The sequence below is a fragment of the Molothrus ater genome, chromosome Z (assembly GCF_012460135.2).
Source record: "Molothrus ater isolate BHLD 08-10-18 breed brown headed cowbird chromosome Z, BPBGC_Mater_1.1, whole genome shotgun sequence".
Lineage (NCBI taxonomy): Eukaryota > Metazoa > Chordata > Aves > Passeriformes > Icteridae > Molothrus > Molothrus ater.
Window position 1 is genome coordinate 13,429,840 of NC_050511.2, and position 21,406 is coordinate 13,451,245.

At 35.3% G+C, this 21,406-nt stretch overlaps 1 protein-coding gene across 2 annotated transcripts in view; it reads right to left on the reverse strand.

The window, feature by feature from the left end:
* Positions 1 to 21,406, reverse strand: part of TTC33 (tetratricopeptide repeat domain 33) — a 43,811-nt gene that overhangs the window by 14,047 nt on the left and 8,358 nt on the right. For both annotated transcript variants that reach the window (XM_036403595.1, XM_036403596.1), the window contains exon 3: positions 5,459 to 5,540. In XM_036403595.1, coding sequence (XP_036259488.1) covers positions 5,459 to 5,540 — 82 coding nt within the window. The remainder of the gene's footprint in view (positions 1 to 5,458; positions 5,541 to 21,406) is intronic.

A 21,406-nucleotide genomic window follows, 5' to 3' on the forward strand; every position in this document is an offset into this window, starting at 1 on the left:
ATAAAATGACTCAGCTACACTTGTCAGTCAGTATAATGAATATACTTATTAATGCACACTATTTTCCTACACTTTTTTTTCAGGTGAAGAGGTGATCAAAATGAACCTACAATGGCAGACATAAATGTGTGCAGCCTCATCTTGGCTTACTCTGCTCTACTCTAGCATGAGTAGATATCATTATCACTTTTATTAAACATCTCTGTATGTTACTTGGAAACTGAACCAGCAAACCCGCTATTCCACGCCCGAAAAACCACACTGAACAAGGAATAAAAAACACTGCCAGCACAAAGATTTTCCGTGCACAGATTTGACAAGTGGTGCTCAGCCCTTCTGGGGTACAGACACATGGGCAAGAGAAAGCCAAACAGGAACCACGTGTGCTGTAGCCTCCTTGTCACACAGCGTGCCTGTCACATGCATGTGTGTATACATATACACACACACACTCATAATATATTTATAGTGTACATATAAAGTGATGTGTATATATATAGTGATATATATGTATAGTGATAATACTCTATTAGAAAACATTCTTAAAACTAATAGAAAAATTAGGAAAGTAACTTATGAAGCAGAAAAAACATCTCAAGACTCTCACTGTGGGCATACACATACAAAAACATATGTATGTGTCAAAAGTGACTGGAGGGAAATGTCTTATAAAGATATTCAGTAAGTGGATTTTCAGGACTTGCTTTACTCAAAGAAATTTATCTTTATTACATGTTTTAAAACAAAAACATCCATGTCCTATAATAATTTAACAGACTTTTAGAAAAAGTCATACAAGAGAAATTAGAAGAGTTAGAAGAACTCAGTGGCAAAAAAACAATTAAACATAGCAACTCTCATCAGGAGACTGACCAAGTATTAGAAATCCAGGCAGCAGAGTGATCCATCTTGTTCTGCCCACAATATTTTGGAAGTGTTATGAATCTGAGTAAGTTCTGGTTTTAAATGAGCTCAGTGGATTGAGGCTGAATCACTATATATAGATACATTCCACGTCCAGTGAAAATGACCCAATTCCTTTTTCCATCCAGTAACCCATTTCAAAATACAGATTAATAAAATTCATCCTACCCATAAGTAGTTTACATTTACTCATGCTCTGAAGCTATTACCATTGCACCATACAGAAATGCCTTATTGCAATTTAGATTTCTGGAGTTCAGACTAATTTTTTGACAGTTTACTCTTCTCCGTACACATCCCAGTTTAAGAAAAACAAATTTAAAATAATCAGCACTTACTAGCTGTTATAACTACTAGTTATAATCTAAACTTGGGATTCTAAGTCTGGTCATGTCTTAAAAACCTTGTAATTTCTTAAGGAGGAAGAGAGATAGAAGTTGATATTATTTCTTCACCGAGTTCAACATTAAGAAAGCCTTTAGAAGAGGGGAAATGGAATGATTTAAAGATTATGGGTTTCATATATAAAAACAAAGAAGTGACACCTATCTGATAGGCTGGTCCTGTTCAATGAATGCAAATTGAGGATGTAGCATTGAAGGAAACTATATTCTCATACAGCTGATGACAAAACATCCAAAAAATTATAAAAAGGAACTTAACTGACAGTTTACATTTGAATTTACTTGTTTCTAAAAATACACATAAAAAACCTGCATCGTCTACTTTAAAAATTCTGTCATAGTTGCATAGCTATCTGAGATCTGAGGTCCAAGAGTCACGAGATAAGCAACACAACCAGGGGAATTCTCAGGAGTAGCACTAAATAGCAGCAAGTCTGGATCCCAAGACAGTTTGTTGTATAACATCACCATATATCAAGTCTTTTGATATCCCTCTTCATCCGAAAATGTCCCACATAGTCCAGTCACCAAATATTAAGATAAAAAATCAGAGTATGTCAAAGTCTGCTCCTCCATCTTTGTAGTTCAAAGCAGTAACAAAATAATCCAGTCAATATTTAAGAAATTCAGTCTACAATTAATTTCAAGCAGTCCTAGTGGCTGCATTAATACAGGCAGTCTTTATATATTCCTTTTAATAGACTTACAATACTACTTATATTAGGCTGCTGTTGTTGGGTCTTTTTAAAGATTTTTGTTTTTCAAAAAAATTGCAGACATGAACGTGCATAAACATTTACTTTCCAGTCATTGCTCTTGCGATGGAGAAACAGCTTAGGCTGGTGATGAAGTATCAAGTATGTATACTGACAGATCTTGCACACAAAGGAAAGTGGACCCCTAACCTATCAAAAACCATAAAAATCTGTTTTTAAATGGATCAAAGAGTAGCTGAGAGAAACAGAAAAAAATCTCATCAAATTCTATAGTTTTTTGAAGCAATTGAGCAATTCCACAGTTCCCATGTGATTTTCTGGAAATACACTTATTTCAAATAACTTTGACAACTAGGAAATTTGAACACTATTTCTGCTCTTCAGAAGTACTGAAAGGCATTTGTCTTACATCTGTTAAAATACAGATCTTTGAGAACTTACCACAAACATTTACAGATTCCCACAGTGCCATTATCATATTTATCTGAGCTGCATATTAAACAATGCAGTATTGAATGCATTTGCTGTTGAGAAAGGAAATATCGAAAATAAGGTTATCCTAATAAATGAAAGGGCATAAGAGAGATACTCAAGCCTGTGCAAAAAAAACCCACTTCATCCTCCAATGCTAATTCTCAAAAAAATTTTCTTCTTGACATTTTCTAACTGATAGAAAATTAATACAGACCATAAGGAATCTTTGCATATTGCGCAAAGTCATTCCTAAAATGAATCTCCTCCTCTAGTATGTGACACACATATCAAGACAGGGGGATTTTTATAGACCCAGAGCTCGTCAAGGCATTTCTGACACTGCTGTACAGTTCCTCCAAAACATTTTCACTGAGCTACACTGTAATAGCTGCAGTATTTGTGCTGGTATGCTGGACTGGAACAACACAGTCAGCTCTAAGACAGTATCTTTTGAATATTGGCCACAATATTTTTTGAATGAATTACGCATTTGTTTTGGCAAAAGTGGATTTCTACAGTTCACATCAATGCTTTTAGAAGTACAAAGGTATCAAATTACACATTCTACTAAACAGCTTCCAGTAAGCATAAGTCATACTGAAAAAAAATCTGCAATAATTATTTGCATGTATGAAAGAGGCATTACCAATTGAAACATTACATGTTTTATTAAAAAGATTCAAGAAATAGTTTTATAAATGTATATTTTGTACACAAGCTTTTCTTGTGTTCTCATTCACAGTGTATCAAGTGTTACGCAACACAAGAAAGTGAAATCTAAAAGAAATGGTGCAACTGCTGAGAACTGCTCTCTTTTTCCACAAAGAAAGCAAAGGCATGGTAGAAGAGAGGCCTGGGCTTCTTCAGCATTTTTTTTCAGCTTTCATTATTCTCCACTTGTATCATTAGACAAGAACAGATAACTCACAAGATGAATCACAGTAACAGAGCTGTTTCTCAGTTCCTCTTGGTCAGCAGAAAAGCTGTGTGTCTCTAACTCACCTTTGTCATTTTGCTGAAGTACAGGGACTGGGGAGCCAAGTAACCAACAACCCCTCAGAACTATTATCTGGAGCACAGATTGAAGCACATTGTAGCACTCACCTCTTTGGATAATTCACTGCATCATAGCTCCAGTCCAGATAAGCTTACACACTTCAGAGCTGTCCTACTATTTTCAGTGTGAAAATACTTACTTTTGGTGTAATTTCAATTAAACAGAATGCTTTTGGGGACCTATCTTAAATTCTTGCATTCACATAAGACCATAATAAAAACAGTTACAAGAGAGCTGTTGACTAATTTGTCCTGCTGAGCAGAACTGTTCTGAAATTTTTAACAACTTTCTGTTTTATTCAAAACAGAGTTAAATCTTTAAACTATGATAATAAAATTTACCAACACCATCTTCACATTTTAGCAGATGTGAAGACCTTCTTTACAAGCGAAGTTAAACTTATAAAGGAACAGCTATATAAGTTAACACACTTTAGAGCAATCTGGAGTGCTGCTAATAAAGCAGAATTGCGTTATCCTGTGTCTTCCAATAATGCATAATCAGGATTTGAAATTCCTTAATACATAGCTCTGCAGATATTAGAAATTGACACATGAACAGAAAGCATTGAAACAAATTTGTTGAAGAAAAATTTTCAAGCACTTCTATACACAGAGAAGTCCAAGGCCAAAACTTGCTGGAGCCTGGGAAAAGGATCAGGAGAGGAGCATTGCTACATGCTCGTGCCATTTGGGCAACTCTTTTCCAGTCATTCCACTAGGCTAGACAGATCTTTCACTTACACTAACACTTATGGAAAGACAACAAAATACTTCTCCCAAAACAAGTTAAAGAAAAACCTTAAGCCATAAGAATCTCTCAAACCAAATGCATAACCTACTAAGATCTAAACCTTCCACAGCTACATAAAAGAAAAGCATCCTTCAGTATTCATTGTCTTGAAATGAAGTCCTGATAATTCTATTAATTCTTTTGCAGAATCAAACTTTCTTCACCAGATAAGATGACTGTGAGGAGCAAATGTGGTAAAATCCATTAGAAAAAGCAGCCACCATACCATGGAAAAGAACCAGCATTGATTCTTGGGGTTTGTTGGGGTTTCGTTTTTTTTGGCTTCTTTTTTGGGGAAGTAGGGGTGTTAGGGTCTTGACTGGGGTTTTTACACAATAAAATAATTAGAGTAACAACACAGATTTTAAAACTGAACAGTATAGCAAACTTCCTAAAAGTTACATAACACATTCACCATTTTTTTTTCTATTTTCCTCTCTTCCTCAAAGAATTTAGTTTTTCAAGACCACTTGCTGAAACTCAATAGGCACATCTTATGGGGCCTGTTGAGATGGTACCTAGAATCTGGAGGGTTCCTATGGGAGTCAGGAGAAAGCTGGAGTGGGACTTTTTACAAGGGCATGTAGTGACAGGACAAGGGGGAACAGCTTCCAACTGAAAGAGGGCAGGCTTAGATGAGATATTATGAAGTATTTTACATGACTGATTTATCTATGTAACACTGAATACAAAACCAGAATGAAGCAAACCATTTGCACATAGTACCTGTGTTTCATATTGACAGTAGAGAGTATTAAGCCCAATCTTTAGAAAGAGCAGGCAGATTTTTAATGGTCAGATTTGCTAATCTATCACACTAAGGCTCTCCTTGATCCTTCCAATATCATTTTTTTCTCTCCAATGTAGCAACTCAATTCCAACCCAACAAAGATGTTTACTGTGACTGGCTGGGATAACAGCATTATTCCAATTTCTATTAAAAGACACCCTGTTAGTTGGTAAAAATTAAATACCTAAATTGTGTTGCAGTTCCTGCGCACAACAACTAAATAATGTTGCCCAGTACTTGTTCAAAAGCACAATGTTTTCTTTTCCAATTTCTGAACTGGCAAAGAATTGTCATGCCTTACCTGTGATTTCATCTCATAAAGTGTAGCATCCTCTGGAGTTAACTGAAGTGCTTCATCCCACTTGACAAGAGCCTCTCTGTACCTGTAGTTGAAACAGCATTACAACGTCAACACATTTAAAGGGACTGGATATTTCTTTTTATATCTTGACATTGTCCTAAAAAAAGTGCCATGGCATATGATTAGTATTAATAATTTTTCTAATTACTTGCCCATAAGAACTGTTTCCAGGAACTGGGTATTTTTTGTTCTGATCAAATGGATGCTAACTATTACTACAGAACCAACCTCAAGTGAATTTACAAGGCAACATTGGAAACCTGAGATAAAGCTTAATGACTTAAAACTAGAAATCTTGAACTGAGTCCAATTTCCCTCACTGTCAAAATCATCCTTAGCCAGGCATAAAAAATATATTCTGAACTCAACATGCCATGATACAGTCATAATTTAAAACTTCTTTTCCATTCTTAAAAGCCTACATTTCTGTACTGTAAGATAATGTAAGACTCTAAAGACATATAACAACTTTGGTATACAACTATAAGAAGGAAGAGGAATGTAAACAGCTATACTGAAATCACTCTTTGGGAAAGCATATACCATGTTGCTCTTTCCTAGGACAAAGAACAAAACAGAAGAGTTGACTAAAACCAATAAAAAGTAGTCTTGAACAAAGAGGTAAAACTTGAACCACAATGAAGAACTGTAAAAGAATAGTGCAATTACAGTCTTTCAGCAATAAAGGTCGCCTTTCATCAACATTAATGAATCTGTGGGGTTATCACATGTTCTCTGAAACTTCAAAATCCACATTTATTATGGAACTGTGTGGGAATGCCTGTATTTATATAAATTACACTGCAAAGGTCTGAAAACAGTTACTCCTGGGAGGTACACATGCTTCAATTTTAATATAGTATAGGTAAAACTACAGCAATTTTCACACACCCCTCATACGAAACAGTTTTTATTTTCCCCTACTCCCCATTGTTCCTTCCCTTTCCTTTCTCCAGTTTTCAGCCCTCTGGGTTGTCACATAAAGACTTCAGAAACTTCTGAATCAATTCAAAATAGAAAAACAGACTGGAAAAGCAATGCAACTGAAGTCAAACTCTCGCTGTGATTCAGCTATTATTAGTTTGCAAATTACACTAGTAAGTGTGATGTTTGAGTGCTAAGCAAAGGATGTTTCAATAAATTTTCACATTTCCTCAAAGTTTAGGCACCAGCTGCACATTTTTCATCTCAGTTCATGCCCCAAGGGCAGGTGTTCACCCTAAAGAAAACATCATGACATTTTCTACATGCCTCAGTAGAAGAGTTATGCTGCTATTTACTTAGTGGGAACTATTTTGGGACAAGAAGATTATAGTTTAGTTCAAGACCTAGCACAGATTTGCAAATAAAGCCCACATGAATAAGGGTCTTCAGTTAGGTCGTGTCCTGGCCATGCAGAAGGTGCAATATTGTGAGTACAGTAAAAAAGTTTAGTTACAAAAAAGTTTTGGAGAACAGAGAAATTATAGTAATAACATCAGAAACCAGAGAGGAGCGACCAGCACTGGCATTCTGCAAGTAAAAAGATGTAAGAAAAGAAGCTGCATTTCAGGAACCTTCATTTTTACTTCTATGAAGGGAACAAAATTGCTCAAAGCACCAATCTGAATGTGATAAAACTCAAAGCAAGAACCTGCTAACTCTGAAAGAAGGATCAAATATAACCTAATATCCCCCAAATCCTGCTGGGTTTTGCTGCTGATTTGCAAACAGTCTGCCAAGAGAATACAGATGGACAAGGGAGAAAAAGTAGTACATGCACAGAAACACTATGCTACATGTGTACTGTGTGTGAACAGTAAATAATGTGACTCTGCCTGTGAGCCTCAGAAAGTGTGATCCAAGAGAAGGAAGAACAGAATGACAGCATCACTTCCCAGACCAAGAACACAACAGCAGAGGGCCGGTGAAGGAAAGGCTCCACCTACACAGGACTGCTGACAATCAGCTTACAGTCTGTAGATACCCACAGGCCTGGGAAATTGTCTTCTTTTCAGTGCACTTATTTCCTTTAGAATGTCTGATAAAACACGTCGTCTCTATTCTTTTAAATACTCAGAAAAAAAGATCTTTCTATTGCTGCTCCAGGAGAAACTAAGGATACTGTCCTTACTAAGCAAAAATGAGCCACTGTTGCTTCCTCTAGAAATGGAAATTTAGGAAAATTTCTTTATAAAAAGGTAGTCCATTAATCAAAGAATGTTCTATCTTAGAATCTTAGGAAAAGATTATATAAAAGATCATATTAAATATCAACCACCATTCTGAAAAAGATTCCTAGGGATATAAGATAAGATTATAAAAACAGTGTTCCAGTAGATGCTTTATGAAAACCATAAACCTTGACTGAAATAAGAAGGGAGTTAACATGGGGGTAGTGTTACAAAATAAATCATTTTAAAAATAGATCATTTTACTGTTTCCCAGGATCTTTTTTTTGAGCTGAACTGTACAGCTTTACCACTGTACTTTACCATTGTGAGGAGAAGTAGTTTTGAGAAGGAAAGCTTTGATATAAATATGACATCTTCTTAGGGCTTGGAGCATCTGTCATTTAAGGGGAGGCTAAGATACACAGGACTATGCAGCCTGGAGAAGGGGAGGCTCAAAAGAATCTTACCATGGTGCAAAATTACCCAATTTGGAAGCGGGACAGGCATTCTTCAGAAGATGGAATCAGACTCTTCTCAGTCATGCCCAGTGACAGACAAGAAGCAATAGGCACAAACTGAAGCACAGAAAATTCTGTTTAAGCATATCTCCATCACTGGAGATATTCAAAACTCAACTCACAACATCCTGAGCAACTCACTGTAGTTGACCCTGCTTCAAGCAGGAGCCAGAGTAGAAAAATCTTGAGTTCACTAGGATTTTATGACACTAAGATATTAGCAAAATCAGTGATCATGATTTATGGTATTATTATCTCTTGGCTAAATGAAAACCAATTTTAAGCAAAATATAAACAGACAAAAAATAGATCCATTAATTTTTAGATGTCTGGGATGGCTATAAAAATTTATCTATTGTAGTAGTAAAGTCACAGAATTCTAATAACGGACATAACCTGTTTTTAAGAGGTTATGAAAACAGTATTTCCAGAAAAATTAAAACCCTTATGCATACGTTCATTATAACTAAGCACCTAAACAGTAATACAAAGCATTGTTAAGATAAGACTATAACACTTTGAAATGTAGAATTCCTGTTATGTGAGTACACATAACAGGAATTATGTGTACTTAATCTACCCACAGTGATACTTATCTACCCACAGTGATTTTAGCCAAGTAGTATACTTCAGTACAAAAAACTACAATCAGAATTTAATTAGCATTTTCTCTTCTTTATTGCAAAGCTTGAAAAACAAATAAATTACTGACAACTGGATACATCTGGAATGGCTTCAGGACAAAAGACCAGATAGATTTAGACATTTTTTATTTAACTGGCCATGAAATCCCATAGCTCCAGTACCCCTAAAGTACTGGAACTGCTCTCCTTAGATGTGCTCCTGACCATCTGGGAGCTGCAGAAACTTGGCACTTTTTTCACAGCTTGCCAAACTTTTGAAACAGGTATCTCGTGCTTACACTTCACTTTTTCAACACCTCTCCTGGGAAACACAGGATCTCTTGAACTCTTAAATAATATCATTAAAAAAGATTTTAAAAAATGTTTGAGGCTTCTTGGTAAAAAACCTATCATTCAGATTACACAGAGATCCATTTTTGAATCACATACATAAAATGGTAAAAAGCAGCACCCCACTCATGCAGGATTTAGAGTTCTATACTTTTACTCTCAGGCTTGCTTCAGGCTGATGCTTCTGGAACAGGGTTAGACAGGACATAATCAGAATGACACTGAAAATACCTGCAAATATAGTAAAAAGAGGAGATGGTATCAAATTCAGATAAAATGAGACACATCCACAGGAGAGAGGCAGAGTACAGGAGTACAGTGTCAGGAGAAGACATGAAGAAACCTAAGACCTGGGATTTCTTTTAGACTTGGGCAGATAGTCCCATAATCAAATGTTACAGGATAATGAGGAAAAACACAGACAAAGCTAAAAAAGGGACAGCAAATTTTAAAAAGAATATGCCTAATTGTCAAATGATCACAGAGGAGGAATATGAATGGTCTGTAGCCACCAGCAACACCATCTAGAACAATTTTAACCTACGCAGGGTCAAATTCTGAATTTGTTGGAAACCAGAGGAAAAGAACACTAGTAAGTAATTATACAGACTACACAAAAAGAGAAATGAAAATTAAAGCAGAAGTTGATTAGAGGAATAAACTTCCCTTTTTAAGATGGGAGATGATGCAGGCCTAGACTCTGGGAGAAAATATATAAACAACAGGTAAATGAGGAAACTAAGAAGGAAAAAGGAGAATGAACGTAACATGGCTTTTTTGTTTAACGTGGTTTAAAAACTTAGTATTTCTCTAACACAGATTTTCACAGTAAAGTACTTCCTCTATTGCGGGTGAGGAGGGAGATGTACAGCACTTAGTAGAATCATTTACAGAAGAACAGTTCATAAATGAGCAACAAGAAGTTGTTTGCTTAAATACACATAGAAAATTTATGTCCACAGTACATATAGCCTGATAACAGTCATAGGATTGATACACCTTACTACCTTGCTTCATGTGTTGAAAATGTTCATCTGAAGTTTTAGCAACTTCCTAATTTTTTGTCAGACAATTCTGACAACTATTGGTGAAACATGATCACTGCAGCAGAAAAACATGGCCATTTTGTGGTAAAGTGTCAAAGGTCACTTGTGATTACGTATGAAAAAAACAGCTGTTTTATTATCCACTTAACCTTTCAACAAAATGTTTTAATTTAACAGTCTCAGTTAGATGTGGCTACACAAGAGGTTCATGGCAATTCTTCAAAGGCCATACATGTGGGTCTTAGCCCACAGTAAAGGAGACATAAACAAACTCACTGCAGCTACCCTTTGAGAAGACAAACTCTTCTGAATTGACAGTGGGGCAAAACAGCATGAACATACCTGAAGCACATAATTTCAAACCCTACATATTGGGAGTTACTATTCTTGCACACATTAGACCATTTAAAATCAGAACATTAACACCTGGATACTTGCAGTGTACAAAATGAAAATACATCTGGTTTATACAGTGAGCACACAGCTCTGTTACATGTGAATCAGCTGAACATACCATAAAATTAAATAGCTACACAAGTATTTCAAAGACACTTCTCTCTCGCAACAACTTCCACAGAAGAGCAGATGGGAATTATCATTTCATCATGTGCCAAAAGTAACTACCATCCATCATGACAATGAACTACAAGACCAAATTTTTCATGTAAGCTCCACTCACCAGTTTCCTCATTTTAATTCCAGCCACAAATGTAAATATGGCTAATTTCTATCACTGTATCTCATAGGCAAATGCAGTTTTGAAACTACCTTTGTCAAAGAAAAATTATGAAATACAATAGTGGAGAAAGATAAACAAGTTCAAATAAAAAAAATCAATTACCCTAAAGCAAAAGCCATGGAATCAGGATTCTGATACCATCTCTGACACACAGCCTCTCTCACAGGAATAACATTTAATTTCCTCACATATGATATGAAAAAGTAATCTCAAAAAAATTACTTGCTACTTTTTCACAATCACTTTTTAAGACACAGGAATGGAGTACATTGCAGTAAATAATTAAAGCAACAAATACAGAGGAAATGGGGAGTGAGCAAACATGTCTTTCACAAGTACATTCTACACTGAATTGAGAGCCGAGGGCTCTGCTGCCTTTGACTTACTTTACCCCATTCTTTACAACCTGGTCAATCACTGTTTCATGCTCCACCCCACTCAGACACCTCACTTATCTGTAAGCAGACAAGAAAATTTGCAACACAAATGCAAATTTTCATTCCCAGGCCATCACTGTGTGCAATTTCAGGGCTTTGTTCCCAAAGGAGGCTTTGGGAAGCATGCATGCATGTGCCTACACTTGTCTTTAGTCTTCAAAAATGACAGCATTACTTAAGTTCTGACTGAGGAGAATTATATAGTTGGTTAACAAGCAAGTTCAAAGGACATTTCTTTTAAGAGGATTTTCTTTTAAAAAACCCTTTTTGTTCTGGGAAACAGAACAAGTAAGTTGTGTATTACTGAAAAAAATCTTAGTTAAAAGACACCAATCACATGCAAAATTCTATATATTGGACATTCTACAGCTTTGTTTCTGGCCTTGCTGCAGATCCTCTCTGGACTTGGCACTGTTACTTCATATTTTTCTCTCAAAATATAGCTTTAATAGAAAACTTATATAACACAGAGGAATTTACTTACCTGCGATAAGATTACATCATGCTGACTGTCAGAAGGGCTAAAAATACACTGCTAATCATTTGCACTAGTCCTGAGAACTCGATACTGTACTTTTTAAGTGAGAATAATATCCCAAGATCTTGCTAGAAGCTGTTAACTCAGACACCAGAGCGTTATTCGGAGTGCAGGACAGGAACTCCAAGAAATTACACTTCTTTCAGTTAAGTAGTGGTTTTGCTGGTTTAGTTTTGTCATGGAAAACACAAGCTTTTAATCAGAAGTGACTACTGTCACTGACTGCATACCTGATTAACTACAGAATTATTAACAGACAGACTGCGGTGAGAAGTATTTAGGTTTTTACCATGTAAAAATCTGAAGGTGCAGTATGGATAAATGTTTGACCTTCAGGACGAGACAAAAGAAATAGTCTATTTCTACCTGTATTCTATTAACACTAAACTGTCAATTACAAAATAGAACACAAAGATGTGTAAGAATGCACAAGGAAATATCTTAATCCACCAGATAGCAAGCAACATTCAAGAACTTCTCTGTAGACAGGCAAACCTTTTACCTGTATTTCTCCAATATCTATTGCTGCAAGTTAGGTACATATCTGTTTTCTATTTAGAAAGGCAGTGCTAAAAACAGACTTGTTGATACAGAGGAAACAACAGTTATATGCACATACTGGAAGTTATATTAGAGTGCTTAAGAACAGCAATTGTCAAGACATTCCACACCACTGAGAAATATTCTCATGCAGAGGAACATTTAGTAGGTTGTATAAATAGTGTTCACTTAAGAACATTAAAAAGGATAAATATTAATTACATTCATATCGTTAAAATTCAGTTACAAATGCATTTATGTTCAACATTAGTATCAGATTAGACCACAAGTCATAAAAAAGACAACACCTAAGAATCCCTCTACAGGGTCTAAAAGCTGTACGCTTTCCAACCATCTGTAAACATGTGGAGTGCTTTGTTAAAGACCAGACTTGTAATTTAACGTAATTAATATCGGGTATTGATAGTTATTTTACAGGCGAGAGGTCTGTAGGAAACCCAAATAAAACAGGGGCAAACAGGAGCAGCATGAAAATACAAGAAGGAAATCAATTTTTATTACACCTCAACCTGCTATTTTCATTATTTAAGCAGTAAGAACTGACTATCCTAACCCTGCAAGCTTCAAACTAGAATTAATTGTATTGTTTCACTAAAATCAGTTCACCATTTTAGTATTCTAAACAGAAGCTGCAAATTAATATAAATCAAGTATTAGACATTGGAATAGCTGTAGTATTTTAACTATTCACAGAGAAGTAACACATTTTTATTGCTGGAATGAAATTCTAAATAGAAAGCTTTAGTTCTCTAAAATATTTTCAACAGCAGTTCCTCTGAAAGCAGCAAGAAGGAAAAACCTGTTATGCTGCCTTTGAAGCAATATTCTGGTCTTGAGAATCACTTGTTGAGATACCCTTTAGACACACACTAGTAGAGGCCAAAATGATAGGCGTCAACTCTTTTGCTCTTAGCTGTGAAGACGTTTATTCCTTTTAAGATTTTAATTATTTGTCCACAGATAGCAGGCAGTTCTCACTTACTTAACATTATGATTCTAACAGTTCTCAGAAATCCGACATAGAAATTAAGGCTTTAAGTCAATAAAAAAAAAAAAATTCATTAAATGCTGGGCTTAAAATACCAGCATTCCTCTATCTTTCTCAAAATTGTTTACTGCCAAATTATGATGTTCAACATAGGGCATTAACATTACAAAATATTTTGGGAGAGATGATTCAAGAAAACAACAGTCTGCTCATATTTTAATCTGATCAGTTCCATCTCACCTAGTTGACATGCCTTTGTTATCAGTGTTAAATAATGTAATTTTGCTTCATTTTCTTTCTTTCTACTACTTACACCCTCTTTACAATGTTTTCTGATGAATGACAAGAAGTTATAGACAAAAACAGACAAAAATACAAAGATAGGGGAAATGTATACTTCTCTAATGTATTTTCATACTTGAAAGGCAATTTTATTTTTTTCATTAAAATTCCACTAAATTAAGTAGGCAGGTGCTCTATAAACCTCCTACACAGCTGAAACTACTAGAGAGTACTGATTTCAAATGACGATAAAGTACTAGTCAGCAATAGCCATGAAGTCTCCTGAAGTAAGTTAAAATATAGATGTCTAATGAACAGAACAATTTATCTGCAAGGACATAATATACATGGTTATACAGACTGTATGGAGACTGGGTGTCACTACCCAGAATTAAGGAAACTATCACAGTTCTAAATCTCACAATAACTAAGAACTCATCCACGTGAAAGTGGCAAGAAGAGCAGCAACTTTTCACTACCAGGACTACCACAGCAAGGAGCAGTGGCCTTCAGTGTCACTAGACAAAAACGCTCTACAAAGGGTCAGATGAGTCACGTTTGTGCTTCAAGACCCATGGCAGAGCTGACTAATCACTTACAATGCTGTTTCTACTGAAATGCAGCCTCACAGGAACCATTCAGGCTGATGGTTTTGAACCATCAACCTGAATGGCCTGAACCATTCAGGCTGGCACGGTCATTTTGCACAATAAAGCAATGCCTGTCAAAAGAGGAACAACAAGAACTGTTGGAACTCTCTATTTCAATGTTTTTTCCACAGTACAGCATGCAATGCAAAATAAAACATTAAAGATTCAACAGAAGATTAACATATCAGATGTTTTTATCTGAGCTATTGGATAGGAATACTTCAGTGACTTGTTCAGATTATCCCATGCTTCTGAATTCTAACTTGTAAAATTCATTCTCCCTCTTAGTCTTAATTTATGACTCAAATCCTATGCTCCACCTAGCAGGAAACATCTACAAGGAATATTTTGAGTTCTGAAAGATAGTACCACCAAGAGATTCACAAGACACGTTCAAGAAAGCAAACAGGGCAACAGACACAAGATTGTTGTGAAAATGCACAGGGCTGTAAAGCATCTATAAACTGGAAGATCCCTTCTGGGAAAAAAAAAAACAACACCAAAAAGAAGCAAAGCTTCATAGCTTCCTGCATTCTGGAGAACAGAACTGTGTCTCAATTATAAAAATATGCCCTTTAACATATACTTTACTACCTTCTCTCTTTACACGTGAGGTTGATTGCACTGATAAAATGAACATACTTAAGTCTGACTTACAAAAGTCTATTTCTACAATTCCTTTTCCTGAATTTATGGATCTACAAACTCTAACAGCAACAATGAATGTTCTTTAACTGAAACATATACTACCTCACCTTGGTGGTTTTTTCCCAGTTTTCCTCAATATTTATGATTTTTCTCTCTCAATCTCAATCTCAATTCATTATCAGAATAAAGACCAAAACTAACCCTCACATTTAAATTAAATAAAAACCAATAAATTACACAGAATAAAAGGGCCAGGTTAAAGATTTTTCATACTTACGCAATGCTCAATATAATAAAACCATTAATTTGTATAAAACTTCCTTAGTTTTTATTACAGCAATTCCGTAAATTAATTAGGGTATTTTAATTATTATTGTTTAATTTTAGTATCAATTTCCTTTTTTCTTTATATCAACAGCACTTCTAAATTTTTTCCAATATTGCTTGCAATTCCTTTCTCACTTTTGAAAAGGGAGAAAAATAGTCTCTTTTCTTTTCTCACAAAAGAAATCAGTTACAAAAATAAGTAATTTCTGAAATCTTATTCATTCAATTCCATCCACAATATCAAGAAGTATCAGAATTCTGCCATATTTCTGAAAGGCAAATGTTTTCCAACAACTCTGCAACCTTCTGGTAAGTCCTTAAAAGTTGTTCTGCATTCTCCTCACCTACCTCAGTTTACTTTCCTGTCCCTGCTTTGCACCAGTTTAAAAGCTCTTGCTCCTTGAAGCAAATCAACAATCCTCGCCTTGAAGCAAATCAAACCTGTCCAACAGTTTGTTTTAAAATACCAGGCAGCTCCCCAGTGTAGTTCTCCACTGGAGAGTGTTATACTGGAATCACACGGGAGAATTACTTCACCAAACAAAACAGCTGTTGTGATAGTAATGAAACTCAATGCATTATAAAAAAATGCATTTTAGGAAACAGCATCCTATCACTTTCATACTCAGAGCTCTGCAAAAAAACTTTCTAATCTGACAGCGACAGGAAGATGGTGAAGCAGGTACTGACTAAAACAAAATTTATTTTCTGGACTGGAAAATTTTCATTTCAATCTCAGCATGTGATCCTACCCCTAGAATGCTATATGTACACCTTTTCATTATCAAGCCCCTATTTAAGTCCTTTTTGAGGTCTCAGTAAATATTAATCAAATTCAAATCATAAATGCTCTTTGAGGACTGGAAGTTGAAATACTTAACTGAATGACAAATCCATTTTAAAATATACAATATTTCAAATATATCCAGGAAAATAAATTATGTGAGCAACACCAGAAAAGGTTAACCTTCTGGCAAACAGATGACTTTCACTCACAGCCTAGTATAAAACCAATATAAAAACATCTATGTCAACATCCAAATTCACTGAAGGCAAATTTATCATCACAAGAGCCAATTCCCAGAAAAATAAAAGTTTGTATTAAATCTTCCAGACAAATACAGCTTACTACAGAGAAGTCCAGGCTGCAGACTCCTTTCAGTAAGTCTATGCTATTCAACATATTTAACAGGTGTCTCCTATTTTTAACAGTAAAAACAGGACTGTGGAGCCAGCTGAACACAATCCATTATTCACTGCCAAGATCTCTTATCCAAAGACTGTTGATGAAAAAAACCCACAACTATGAACTGCATTTTGTTTAAACGTAGTGTCCTAATTTTTGCCGAAGTCAAAAAGCTTAAGCCATGCATGGTATACTACACTGCATTACTATTCCCAGATGACAGGTCAAAGACAAAATATTGCTTTAATACTTGTCATTTAGTTGCTAGAGACTGGCACAAAAATATATCCAATTCGTGACAAGAATGGCAGCCTGTAAAAATTATTAATTAGTTTGAACTGATTGCAAAATAGCAAACTTCAGTTCTTAACAAAAACAAAATTTCTGTGACTGTTTTTCAGAAGGAACAATGAAAGAGAGGAGGCTTGCACACTCTTTCACTATATGTTACAAGTGTGCTGGACAGCATTCATAGGTGGAAAGGTATGGTTCCTGTCTAAAACATTTGAATTTCAGTATTTAAAAGCAACAGTATAAAATTGAGGATGATACTGTAAATACCAATTACCTTTGAGACCAGGACAAATGTACTGGTCACCCAAATTACTACTAAGAAAAAAACACAATGTCTATCACCAATTTCATATGGGTCAGATGATTTACCAAAGTACTTGGCAATGTATTTTAACATATTGTCATGTTAGGATTCTCTCTGCACCCACCCCACATCAAAAAAGTGTACTTTAGTTTGTACTGCTAAAATTGTAGAAAACTGCTAGTAAAATCCCTATTTAGGGACTTTAGGGAATTAGAAGTAGTTTGTTCACAGTCTAACGATGGAAGTGAGAAAAAGACTCATTTGAAAACAGATGAGTATTTTAAAAGTGTAACAACTACAAGTGCAAACAAATTCACAGATAACAATTTCAAATTTTATGTGCAATACAGTAACATAACACAGGCAAAAACTAGACAACATCATAGCATAAATGAAATAACTTCTCTCCACTTCCCCTGCTGTTTGGCCACTCACTTCCATTTTCCTGGCTATTTTGTCAAAAGCATTTAGGAACCAGATCAGAAGCAGCAACCAGAAAAGACTGTTTTCCAGCCAGGCTTCCTCTGCAGTGCTGTGACTAACTGGTACTTTGAGTTGGCTTCCCCCAGGGTAAAAACAAAAAAAAAAAATGGGACCATGGCAAAGTAGTGGAAATGAAAGAGCAGCAGAACTGGATCACATTGACCCCCAAGTCAGAACAGTTTATCCAGTGATAGAACTGCAATCTTTGACCAGGTACTTCCAAACAACTAAAGCTAGGGAGAACGCACACACCAGCCCTGGATTTCGGTTAGCTCAGCCCTGACATAATTTAACAACTGTCTACAAAATTACTGCATTGTTAACTGCCACATAAATAAATCAATGGGACAAAAAACAATAGAGGAAGTCAAGATACACAATAAATTACATTTCTATAGATTTGATGACCACGTGTTACTTTACAGGACCCTTCCAAGCAGTCATTCTTGTGGTAGTAGTTAATGTTATGAAGTCAACTCACTAACAACCATCAGTCCTACAATATCAAATATTTCTACAATGTAAACTGAGAATACATTATTCTCAATTTTCCCCATTTGCCTTTCGAGTTAACCCTTCAAAAGACTTGGCTGAACAAGATGTTGATAGAGAATTTTTATTCGAAGTCTTTACTGCCAAGGATCATTCTCAGTTTAAGGATACTTTCACAATATGCCACAGGATATGGAGGACATTTAGGGAACTAGAAGACAAGCTAACATGTATACAGGAACCAAGACCTTATAACAAAGTACACTGCAATATCCTGCTTCTGTAGAAAAACACTGAACCAAATGGCCAATTACAATCCTTTAAAATCAGTACATTTTAATTTTGGAAGATACTGACAATGTGTACATATCATGTTCAGTAAGGACTGGGCAAGAGATACTAAATTACTATTTCAAAATTAAATTCCATGAATGACAGAGACAGTTAAAACAACGGCAGTGGAGGGGGATATTATCTTTGTCAGCAACAATAACGAGACTAAAAGAGCAACTGGCCAAAGTTATTAAATTAGGAAACCACTTAATTTTTTTCCCTACTGCTTCCCCTATGAAGAGATATAATATTAAGAAAAAAATGTTTCTAAATACAAAGGTCTCGTTATTCAAGTAAAAGCAATTTCATGTATTTAACACTAGATCTGGACAAAAAGCAAAACAACAAAACCGTCACTTAAAAAAAATAAGACAGGATCACATTTTACAGTACCCATGTATACATGGATATGGATACATGTATACATGTATACATGATATAATTAGTACAGGGGACTCTATGAAGGAAGTGCAAAAGGCCCCAGTTTGTATTTCTCTATAAAAACTGCTTAGATTATTAATGTAAATTACTAGGTTTTGCTAAATTGTATTATGCTAGTCATATAAATAGTATAAATGCCCACATTTAAAAGCTGCACCATTAGAATTCCTAACTGAGGCTATAGGCAAAATCTCTAAGCTCAAGCATATTCTTTAACCTGACAGGTAGAGTTCTGCATCCAAGAATTCACATGAACCTCTACGTGCCATCTACCAACACCGACCTGCTAGCAGAATGGCAGTAGTGCTGGCTATGCTCCCCCCATGTCACCTATTTTAAAAGACAATTCCTGTCTCTGGCAGTTTATCCCACTAACATGCAGGAAGAGAAAAGGAATGGAGACAGTTTCAGAAATCAAGCCAACTGTCAGATAAACTCACACTGAAGCACTTCACCTCAACACAGCACTTGGGAAGAGAAAAAATATTGTGCCAGTAGCACTCTGCTAGGTACACTCATTGTCCCTCATATGCAGCAGAAGGTTGTAAATATTCATGTGGCAAAACATCTCAAAGACTGGCAGGTGGCATATAAACATCAGATTCAAGGAAAATCAGAGTGCCAGAAAAATTAAGTCAAAAATGGTAGAGTTAATTACTCCACCTTTGTATACTGTACAAGGCTAGAAATATACCAGCCCTTGTGCTTTCATATATTTTAATTTTTCAAGCACAGATATGATAGTGAGTGATAAAAATTAAATGCAAAGTACTATCGTAATGAGTAACGAAAATAAAAGTAATGCAATATCAGTATTTATATTTTTATGTTATTTATTTACAGTCCAGTATGTGATATAGTTAAGAAGTACCACAGAGATATTCTGGGATTAGATGCAACTGTCCTACTGGGTCATTAAACAAAAGGAAAGCATGCTAGGAATGGGACAAAACAAGAGGACCAGCAAGTAATGTTAAAATCTAGAAACTATTAGTTACTGCCTATAAAAATGTGAGACAAGTATTCATTCATATATAAAGGATAGAAAACAGCATGAATACTCTACACAGAGACATTAATATATACATGAAAAATTAATACATACTGATGAAACACTTAAGAACCTTTTTTTTATGCTTCTTTGGTTCCAGCAGCATTCTCTACATATTTAAATATGAGGAGAAATGTTAAGTAAACCGACATATTTTTGAAGAATTTGCTTAAAAAAAAACACTGCACAAGACATATCCAGTGAAAAAACACAGCTTTTAATTTATAAAATTCTCTAAATTATATTTCATGCACAGAAGGAACAGACCTCTAGACAAAAATAAAAAGGCAGGTAACACAAATTACCCTTCCTTCACCTCCAAAAAAGCAGTGATAGGCCCAATTCCTTTCACGCCTTCACCTATGTTTAGGTACCTCACCTGAGGTGTTTACAGTCACCTCACAGGCTGTACCTCTTTCTCCTCACACTGTCAAGAGACCTTGAATGAATACTGATTCTTGTCTTGGCTGACAGCAACTGCATAAGCTATACAGGATGATACATAGGCACCAATTAAATTATGCTTTCTCTGAAAAAAAATATAAATATATCTATAAAGACATATATAAATGATTCTACAGTCTACAGCTGGAATATTCCTTCTGCTTCTGTTTACAAATCCATACATACAGAAATAGGTACACATTGAAATACAGATGGCTCGTATGGTGTCACATTTCAATATCCTTAAGGAACAACAATTCTAACAAAAAAATACTCTCAAAACTATTCAAACTCTGGGTACAGCTTAAATAATCTACAATTCTTGCACTCACTCTCAGAAAAATCTGCACTAAATTAGTAATAATTTCATAACTTAACTCCTGCTTTGACAAATAATAACCAGCTGTTGGAAAACAGCATTTCCCAGAACGAAAAGAAAATAGCTAATTTAAAGAAAAATTACAACTTAAACAAGAATAACTACTTAAGCAGTCCGCAAAGAACTTACTTCTCAATGAAAAGGGCCAGCTAGATGCATCACCAGGAAGCAGCAACTCTATCAGTAAGTGATCAACAAAATGAAGCTAGCAATAAAAATTAACTTAGACAAAATAATGAATGTCTTACTTTACACAACAGCTTACAGAAAGGTTTTAAACAATACAAAACACTCTCTGCACTTTTTTAATTTTGTAGAAAGGTTATGAGGCCTGAAAAAAAATCCATACATTCTGACTAAGAAGAGAGAAGCTGTAACATGCTTTCTCCAAAAAACAATGGTTCAAAGTCTGTACTTGTTCAGTCTTTTCTGTTTCAGCTCATGTGTTCTGCACGCAGGACTTCCAGCTTACACACCCTTTGTCTCTTTAGTGAGCATATGATGTGTACAGCATTCCCAAGGAAGTGTAACAGTTAGGAAGTTTTATATAGACACAATATAGACAGTAATGCTAAACACTGAAAAACTTCTTAAAAAGCAATCAGGAACTTTGACTAGAA